Source organism: Haliaeetus leucocephalus, unplaced genomic scaffold (genome assembly GCF_000737465.1).
Source record: "Haliaeetus leucocephalus isolate CR32 unplaced genomic scaffold, Haliaeetus_leucocephalus-4.0 Scaffold932, whole genome shotgun sequence".
NCBI lineage: Eukaryota > Metazoa > Chordata > Aves > Accipitriformes > Accipitridae > Haliaeetus > Haliaeetus leucocephalus.
The window spans coordinates 9,949,529-9,959,682 of record NW_010973368.1 but is presented as its reverse complement, the minus strand read 5'-3'; the positions used below and the strand labels follow the sequence as shown (position 1 = coordinate 9,959,682).

Here is a 10,154-nt window from a genome sequence, read left to right as displayed (position 1 = left end):
AAAATCAAAATTGGAGCCCTGAGCTGAATAGTGGGGGCTTCCAGAATTGGAAGGTCAGTTCCAAAGCTTCAGGATTTTCGACTACAAACATCCATTTATGATCTTCTTTCCACATGCAAATTCAAATAAAAATCATTTCATGTAAGTCTATAGTTAAGGAAATTATTTTCAAAATTATTTTTTCTTGAAGAAAATTAGACATTGAGAATAGGTTGTGGTTTTTTGATATGCAATGGAATGTTTACTGTGAAACCTAATAGCTTTAATAGTTTGTTTTCTGCAAAGAAGAGCAGACTTTGGAGTGTGTGCTGGTGCATCTCTGCTCAAACGTGACAACTGGGGTTCATTCTCCATGCACACTTGATGAGGAAATCGTGTTGTTGCTTCAAAGGATGAAAGCAATCTAATGGTGAAATCGCGTAATGCGTACCATTCCAAGAGGTTTATTGCAGCAACCCAAATCTCTTGAATAGGTTAATTCACCAAGCTAATGTACTTCTTTGTGAATAAGGCATTCTCCTTTTCTAAATACAATATTTTGAGGGATTGATTGTTGGGTTTTTTCCCCCAGAAAGTTTAGATTTGCAAATTAAAAATCAAGTCTTCTCCTTAGCTTATTCTTAGGCTTATATGGTGGCGTGTGTATTTTGTTTATACTGAAGATAAATCCATCTAGTCTCACTTTGTCATCTCCAGATGTTCTTTAAGGGCATAATCAGTTTATTTCCCTCCATTAAAAAACTCATGACTTAATGGGACCTAAATTATGTCATAATTAAACTAATCAGTCCTCCTGTGAGCCTCTAGCTCAAGTAACTTTTGACTAGCTATCAGGCCAAAATGGCATTTCTTACAGCAGAAGTAATTGCTGGGACAAGGAGTGAGGTAATTACTCTGCTGACCTATTCATTTTATGCCATCGGTCACAAGGACAAAATCCCAGTTAAGCTCTGTCCAGCTTTTCATGTTAAGTGATCTCAAATTGTCAAATGTGTAAAAGAGAGAAGATTTGTGTTCATATCTTAAACAGATCAGAGGGAGAGAGGAGAGAGAATGATCTGCTTTTTCCTTGAGAAAACCATGTTTTCTGGGTAGTTCTAGAGCTGTTCTGGAACACATGTTGTACCAGGCTGGAAGACATCCTTTGAGGGATTTATTATTGAATCTTCATTACAAGTTTTTTTTTTACTGAGAGCTTTGTGTGTTGTCTTTTTAAAATATCTTTTGCTTGGATTTGGTTTGATAAAATGAAAATATTTTAGGAATACAGAATAAATTTCCTGGATTCAGTTTTGAAATGGGACTAGAGTGTGCCTGTTTTTTAATATGCCTGCATACCATTGAAAGCTTTATTTTTCCTCATTAAAACTACATGAATAGAAATACCAAAAATATCCAACCAGAATTGAACATCTAAAAGATACTAGAAGTTGATTAAAGTAGATCAACATAGCAAGGAGCTACAGGCTTATGAGCTTGCCTTTGTGCATCATGCTTTTCATAGCCAACAGTCACATCACCTTCTGATCTGATTCTGTCAGCACTCACAGGCAGGTTCAGATCAGGTCAATACTTAAATGAGAAAATGTCTTGGTGATGTAGAAAATTATTTTCTTGATTTGGTAGTTGGCTCTTTTTCTCAGAACTAATGCAACATGAAGCTCTAGGACAACATCAGAGAAGAACAGGAAATATAACCAAAGGCTTAATAATGTTTGATCATTAAAAATTTTAAAGGATTTTCTGCAGAAATTTTGAGGTCTGCCCTATCTTTTAGCTTTTCCAAATTGCAGTCAAAACAATTATGGTTCTGCTAGCCTATGTTTTCCATGTTTTAATTTGTTAGTCATCTTCTTGATATAGGTAGGAAAGTAGATTACTTTCCTGGCTGATTTTTTAACAGCATTATGAAGTTAACTTATTATTGTGTTTACAGTGTTATTATGATAGTGATAGGCAGTAGCTTAGCATGTTTGAATAAAATAATTCTTTTGAAGGGTTTATCTGAAGTCAAATGTTTGGGGTTTTTAAATGCAAAATTTAAAGTTCCAGTTAAGACATAAAATAAACTTCAGGTTTAAAAGTTAATTATTTAAGAGTTTATTCCCCCCCCCTTTAAGTGTTTCAGATTGAAAAACATAGTATGCTAGTTCTGTCTGATATACTAAAAAATGAGTTTAGATTTTACTGTAATTATTAACACAAGCCCTGTAGGCTTTTTAAAAAAACATACTTTGCTTGAAACAAAACCTGAAATAATTACAAAACCTCCCCCAAAGAACAAAAAATATAAGAAGTTGTTTCTAGTTTTGTCATCTAGAATTTTGGGTTTTTAAAGTTTAAGCAGACATTGTCATAAAGCTAAAAAAGCCAGATAATTTAGGTTTGTATTTTATAAAATCTCAAGGTTTTTGGTTTTTTTTTACTTCAAAATGTAGTTTACCTAGTTCTTCAGAATATTATTATATCACTTGCAGGGTTACATTTGTGTTTAGGACAGCACTTTTGTCTAGCATCAAGGACTTTTAAAAGAAAAATAATTATTACTCATACAAGTGGCAAAGTTGTCTAATCTGGCCTGATAAGGATCAGTCATATGTTCAATTTAAAATTTAGATTTCTTAAGATATACTTAGAATTATAATGCTGTTGTAGTGTTATCAAGGAAATTGGTTTATTCACAATGTATTTATTTGACTTGGAATAATCTGTTGCTTTTGGTACTTTCACATGGTAGACAAAGTTACGAGCACTTGAAATAACTTGAAAACAAAAATAAAGTTATAATATTTCTTGAGCTTATGTGGCAATGCATGAAAGTTCCCTTGGCCATCATAATTCAGTTGAGCATTGAACCTAGATGCTATTGAATGTTCTCTTCAAGATACATGTAATCAAGATTTTCTACATGGTGGGATTCTGGTGTGAGTGCCATCTGGCGTAGTATGAATTCCCCCTGGTGGATCAGTCAAGCACCTTACAGAATGTTACAGGTACACATAAATTACTTGCATTAGAGTGCAGATCGCTCTGATTACTCCAGTAGCTACAAAAGACTTTAATTTCTGCAACAAATAACCAGTGTCATTATTTGTATTGCTGTTGTAGCTATTATGATAGTAATAGACATTAAAAATGCAGTGCTCGATTTGCACAAAAAAGGTCAGAATCAGCCAAGATTGCCTTAACTCTTGGTAGCAAAAGATACAATTGAATTTTTAAACTGGGCTTATGACACCTATCAGTTATATATTGCAAAAGATAGAAACCACAAAGAATTCCAGTGCACCATTTGATAACAAATCCCTGAAATGTTTTTGGTGTTGACCACCATTACTTTCATTTCAAGTTTTTGTCTTTCTGCTTCAATTTTGGTCATGAAAATGGTAGAAGTGATGTCAGCTTTACTAAGAAAGAGGACAAACTTTGATATGCATTAGTAGCTGGTACCTGAGTTGAGTGAAATTACTCTTGGAGACATCTTCATCAGCCTGTGAACATGAAGAAAATCTGTCCTTTGAAGGCCCCATCCTGACATACCTATTGTTTTGGCGATAAGCAAGATGTCTTTGTGTGACCCTTTCTGTTAGAAAAGCAGTTTTTTCTTTTTATTTTACCTAGCTGCTAGAGATACCTGTATTATTAAATCTCTAGAGAAATACTGTATCTCTTCTTCAGAATAACTTTCCTTGGCCTAGTTAAAAAAGACTTTCCTGTAACTGGGAATCCCCATTATTGTTGAGAGGCTTCCTGGTAGACTCCTCTTCTTTTGAATAGGATCTGTAAGATGGTGCCTGATGCTTATCCTTCTGTGAAAGCCCTGGGTATTCAGATATTACTTCAGAAGATAATGGACAATCCTTCAGCCATTTTTCACAGTTTTCTAATTTCATGTCACTGCTTGATCTTCCAAGCTTTTTCTGGTGAGTTTTCTTTATAGTGCCTATTGCTTTGGCCTGCAAACAGGATCGATCAAGACCCGTATCTGTATGCCCAGAGCAGTCTGGTTATTTTGCTTTAAAAACACACGTTATTTCCTCTCGTTTTAGCCAGAAAAAAATTATTTTAACTCCCATCCTAACAGTGATGTCCAACTTCCTATTGGTTAAATATTCATGGGATCATCTTTCACAAGTATTTTTGGGGGCTCACTTTTTGGAGGTATCTTGGTATTGTTTGTCCATGGATTAGCATTGTTTTGCATCAGAATGATATTTCTATGCTGAAAAGCAGTGGATTCATACAACGGGAGTAATAAGTCCTCTTGAGCTGTGAAATGCCTCTTTTTCTGAGCTAAGCCAGTTTCTTCACAGGAATTTTTTTTACTTTAGACTGTCCAAATAGAAACAGAATTACTAGGTTTTGAGATTGGTACGTGGAAATAAAAGAATCTTCAACATAACGCTTCAAATCAGTTCCAAGCGATTTCTCTGCGTTTGATTCAGCTAACGAACTGCTGGGATGCATATCCAGTCTCAGAACCAGGACCCCGTCTTCAGAAAATTCTCACCTATGCATCCTTTTAGAACAACCTGTGCCTGATCAGTGGATAGCGGGTAGGATTTGTGGCTGGCACAGGAGGACACCTAAGCAGACCATGACATTCTGTTCAGGTTTGAGCTTTCCTCTTCACAAGGATTGCTGTGGTTTGGAGTGGATGTTTCTTGGGGGTTTGAATTCAAGAGTCAAATGTCCCAAGAGTTAGTGCCAAAACTTTGGAGACAATAATGTAGTTTTGAACAAAGTGATCAGCTTTACAGGTACCACAGGTGGTACTTTCCACTGATGGTTTAGCCAGATCTGTGACAGATGACATGCAGGGAAATTTTTCATTTGCCTTTTACATTGTGTTGACTACAGGATGTATTAAAATCTAAACTTCCTTTGGCTTCATACAAGGTATGTTTATTAGATATTTGACATAAAATTATATGTAAATAAAATGCTTGATTCAGGTAAAGAATTCAACTGAAGAGAAACAAAACTGAGGCAAAGGACCAGACCTAATAATACGGCAAATGTGTCCAAGCTGAAAATCATGTTTATAAAGTGCTTATAATTATAGTAAAATCATTGTATTCTCACCTCTAGCTCACACTTTTCACTCCTGATTACATATTGTATTTTTTTCTTTACTGGAATTGGAGAATTAAATTTGTAGATATGTCATAGTTTTATAACAATAGTCTAAAAGACTAGATGGAAAAGAATTGTTTTACTGCTTTGCTTCTTTGTATTTATGGACTACACTTCTTGTGACTAAATCTAGTTGGATATAATGTTAAAAATAACAGTAACCCTTCAATTTTCTGAATTATAGGGTAACTTATTTTAACAATAAAGCTTTGAAGTGTCGGACTGTGATATTGCTGCATGCAAACATTATGCATACATACAATGGGGAAAAAAACCCCAAAACATACTTAAGTAGAAGTCAGTTAAAAACATTTATGTATTTTAGTCATTTAAGGTGAGTGGTGGTGAGATGTCTCCATTTTATTGAGGCAGCATGCACGCAGAATGAGTGGATTAATTCTATGTTTTGGTTAGCTGACAACTGTGTAAACCTTATCCTGACTTTTAGAACTGTGTTAATCCTTGTTCCCTGCTTATAATCCCTCTACAAGAGCAAGCAAGGTGTATGATGCTTTATTTTAGATCAAGACAAGGCATCTGACAGCGTTTGGAAATTGCCTGAAGATTTATTGTGGTGAGTGCGACATTTTAAGCTAAATAGTCTTCCAGAGTACTTACAGAAACAACAGGAAAATTTGAAGAACTGGTAAACGTTTGGTTTGGTGGTTTTTAGATCAGGGTTGCACTTTAGATGATATTTCCATTTTTAGTTACAGGTTCCTTTTTTACTTACTGCTTTAACAGTTGCTGTTTCTTCTACCATAGAAATTAATACCATAAAAATAAATAGCCTTTGGAACATTATTCAGTAGTAAATGAATTTTATCCATCTCCTTTTTAGTGGTTTTTAGTAATTAAGTTCATGAGCCCACATGTGCAATAGCTTTCATTGCCTACCAAATACATGTTGACCTTGGAGTCCCTTTAGTGTTCTTGCATATTCCCATGCTTCTTCCATGTTTTGTTTACGCTTCTGGTACGTGTGGGGTTTTTGTTTGTTTCAGCAGACAGTCTTTCATGTAAATGCTTCTGTTCTGTGGCCTCCGTCACAGTTTTATAGTTTTTCTAAACGATGGTTCAGATGTTGTCCCAACTTTAAGTGGTATCCTGGCTCATTTCATCTTTCTGGGCATGACGTTAGATGCTGGATGGTAAATTTGAGACAAGTGTTATAGATGTCCTTGGCTTTCCTTTTCTGTAGGAGAACACCTCCGACTAAAACCTTTGGAACACCTGTAGGCCTGGTGTTCTCAAGAGCTCGGGAAGAAATCTAGTGTATCTGCAGTCTCCAGGATTGGCAAGATAAAGATTGTCTTAGTGCTCTCTTCTGCTCTAAACCTTCTTTGGTTGGCAATGAAATACAGTCCATTGAAGCACAGAATATTGTACTTATTTCAGCTTATTTCACTAGGAGCTCTGCCACTGCCTTCTTCCCACCATTCCTTATTTTAAGCCAACTGCTAATTTTATCAGGGTGACCTTTCTCTATAAAAGAAAAACCTTTCAAAAGTTGTCACTAATTATTCTGTGACTCCACTCTTGAATATTCAGATGATAAATCCTCACATACTCAGATAAGTTTTTCATAATACATCCCATAGGAGAGAAGACTGAATTGCTGTTTAATATACTTGTTCAGAAATATGAAAGAAAATTGTACAATCTGTGATATTTTTTTTTCTATGTAATACTAGAAGATCCAGTATAAATTTCAAAAATAGTAGAAGGAAGATTAATTTAGCAGTTAAAAACGGTTGTAGATCTCTTATGGAGAAGAAGCAAACAGTAATGACTGGATGGAGGGCTGTTTGAAGGGTTTTGCCATGATAGTGAAAGATTTAGAAACAAGAAAATTTTGTACCTCAAGCAAGTTGATTTAGTTAACTTGTGAGGTCAGAAGCATCCAAAATAACCTTCTTTTGGAAAGATAGTTTTGAAATTTTGCTGGCTAAATGATTCAGAATAGATGCTTCTTTGACCTTAAATCAGTGATTCTGTACATTTCTAATTCAGCAAACAGTGCAATAAGGTTTTGTGCACTGAAAAATTAGAGTGATTTTAACTGTGATAAGAATTGTTGTCATTCAGTTTCCTGTTCTAGCCTGTATTTCATTGCAAACTTTATTTGAAATTAAATCTGACTTTATAGCTGTACTTGTCTCAGTGTCCACAAAATTAAGTGACTACAGCTTGATAATCTTTACTTAAGGTAATTAAGTAGTTTCTTAGCTTGTAAACTGTTTAGAATGGGAAATCAGTATTTCCACTTTAATTTTAGGCTGCCTCAGTTTTTTTAATCTATGATCATTTTGTAGGTTTGTATACTTTTCACCACTTGTATTCAGGAGTGAAGAACTGGTTTCTAACTTTGTGACTGACAGATGCTAACCGAATAATTTACTAGTACTTGCTGTTTTGTTAAGGGATCTCCTTCAGGTCGTCAAATGTAGTGACCCAAAAGAGCTGAATAGCTGGACTGCCTCTCTTCTAAGTTAATGACAGCTGATTGCAGTACCTCTTCTTTCTGCAGATCTTGCTTTTCTGAATTTTTTTCCCCCCTTTTTTTCCTCTTTTTTTTGTTGTTGTTGTTGCTGGTATTGAGGGGGTAATGTTTGACAGTTTATATCTAATAATGGTTTATAGAATGAGTGTTAAGTCCTTGCATTGTGTCATGAGGAAAGAAGGAAGTTGGATATTTTTTTAGGTGGGATTCCATTCCTTGGTTACCTTCAGGCTTTAGTATGTCACATTATCGTACCACCAGTTATTATAATCAGAATTGCTTCTTTCATACAAATAGCTAGTAAAAGATTGTTGTGGTTTAAGCCCAGCCAGCAACAAAGCACCATGAGGCCACTTGCTCACTCATCCCCCCTCGGTGGGATGAGGAGGAGAAAATAGAGCTAAAAGCTCGTGGGTTGAGACAAGGACAGGGAGGGATCACTCACCAGTTATGGTCATGGGAAAAACAGATTTGACTTGGGGGAAAAAAAACAAAATTAATTTAATTTGTTACCATTCAAATCACAACAAGGATAACAAGAAGTAAAACCAAACCTTAAAACACCTTCCTCCCACCCCTTCCTTCTTCCCGGGCTCAAGTTCAGTCCTGATTTTCTCTACCTCTTCCCCGCCAGTGGAGCAGGGGGATGGGGAATGGGGGTTGGGGTTAGTTCATCACACATTCTCTGCCACTCCTTCCTCCTAAGGAGAAGGACTTCTCCCACTCTTCCCCTGCTCCAGTGTGGGGTCTCTCCCATGGGAGACAGTCCTTCACGAATTTCTCTAGTGTGAGTCCTTCCCACAGGCTGCAGTTTTCCACAAACGGCTCCAGCGTGGGTCCTTTTGACAGGCTGCAGTCCTTCAGGCACAGACTGTTCCAGTGTGGGCTTTTCCACGGAGTCACGGCCATCTTGGGGGACATCCCCCTGCTCCAGCATGGGGTCCTCCACGGGCTGCATGTGGGCATCTGCTCCCCTGGTCCCCTCCATGGGCTGCAGGGGCATCCCCTCCTCTGGCGCACCTCCTTCCCCTCCTTCTTCACTGACCTTGGTGTCTCAGAGGTGTTCCTCTCAGATCCCACTCCCCTCTCTGCTGCAGTTTCCCCTTAAATCTGTTATCCCAGGGGCACTACCACCGTTGCTGATGGGCTTGACCTTGGCCAGAGGCGGGGTCCGACTTGGAGCCGGGGAAGCTTCTAGCAGCAAATTTATCTGCACATCATTTTGGAGCATATGGTATTTCTGAGTTTTCTGTCAGAAGAGTTTTTTGCTAGGAAAATGAAAGTAATTTCGCTGCCTTCTTTTTCAAGGGACATGTTAGAAAAGAAACTTTCCTCAGACAGTAAAAACCTGGTGGTGAAAGATCATGTAGAATTTGGAAAAAAAACAGCACCCCCCGCTCAGTCAAAACATGAGTTCTCCTACTGGCACTGGCAGAATCATTCATATTTGAAAAGAAGGGGAATATCTTTATTTTTAATCTCTTTTCCAGAGATTGTAACTCTTCTACTGGAAAGCTTAAGCTAATCGCTTCCTCAGCAGTGGAAGATGTGACTATGCAAGGCAAAAATGGGCATCTGTGTAAAGTAACATATAGTTCCCAGATTCTTTTTCCTCACTTTTCATATTTGATGAGTTGGGAACTTTGCATCACTGTTAGTGTACTCACTCTCTAAGTCCTTCCTTCTCTTTGAAGTTCATATCCCCCCTTCCCCCTCCCCCCCGCCCGCTGTTTTCTGTTGAGTTTTGGAACAGATAGGAGCCCAAAGTGATTTTTAAGATTCTCTAGGTTGCTTATAAACGTTTCTTCTTCATCTAAAAACATTTAGATCCGAGAGGGGAGAATATGGAATGGTAATGAGCTGGGAATAATCAATGTACAGTTTTAGTCTATCCTCCATGTTTCCAGTTCAGACTCTCTTACCTTGAAGTAGGATGCTTGTACAATTTAGGGAATCTTCAGAAAGCTATATTTGACATCACTGGTGCTATGACAGTAACTATATGGAGGACCCAGTAGTGATGCTCCATGATGAGTACTGCTTTGTTTTGTCTGTGGGAAGTAAGTGTACGCTGACTTTATCTGTTTAAGCTTTGATGAGGGATATTTGCTGATTACAGCTCTTTCTGCTTTAACAATTTAAATAGTACGACAGAAATGGTTTTTAGTTTCTCCTGTCATTCTTTCTGGGGAGATATGGATAAATGGCAGCAAATAAGGAAATAGCCACAACTATATGTAAAATGTCTGTAAACATACAATGAAAATAATTTCTGTATTTACTCATAGAAACAACTTCACACTTGAAATTAACTCAAGTAATAGATATCTGAGCTGCTGTTATTTTACTGCAGTATTCTTTTGTGCATTTTTAGTGGTGCCCTAGTTTTATGAAGCTCAGGAATAGTCACATGAATATATTCTTGGATTTCCGTCCAATATTGTTGCTAAGGAAACATCATCTTTAATACAGCTTGTCTGTATTAATCAATGCCTGTTAATGCTCAGCACAAACC

General features: G+C 37.0%; 1 protein-coding gene across 1 annotated transcript in view; it reads left to right on the top strand.

The window, feature by feature from the left end:
- The first annotated feature begins 6,267 nt into the window (after positions 1-6,267).
- Positions 6,268-10,154, top strand: part of EML5 (echinoderm microtubule associated protein like 5) — a 99,353-nt gene continuing 95,466 nt past the window's right edge. Inside the window, exon 1 of the mRNA XM_010584013.1 lies at positions 6,268-6,287. Within this exon, the coding sequence (XP_010582315.1) occupies positions 6,268-6,287 (20 nt within the window). The remainder of the gene's footprint in view (positions 6,288-10,154) is intronic.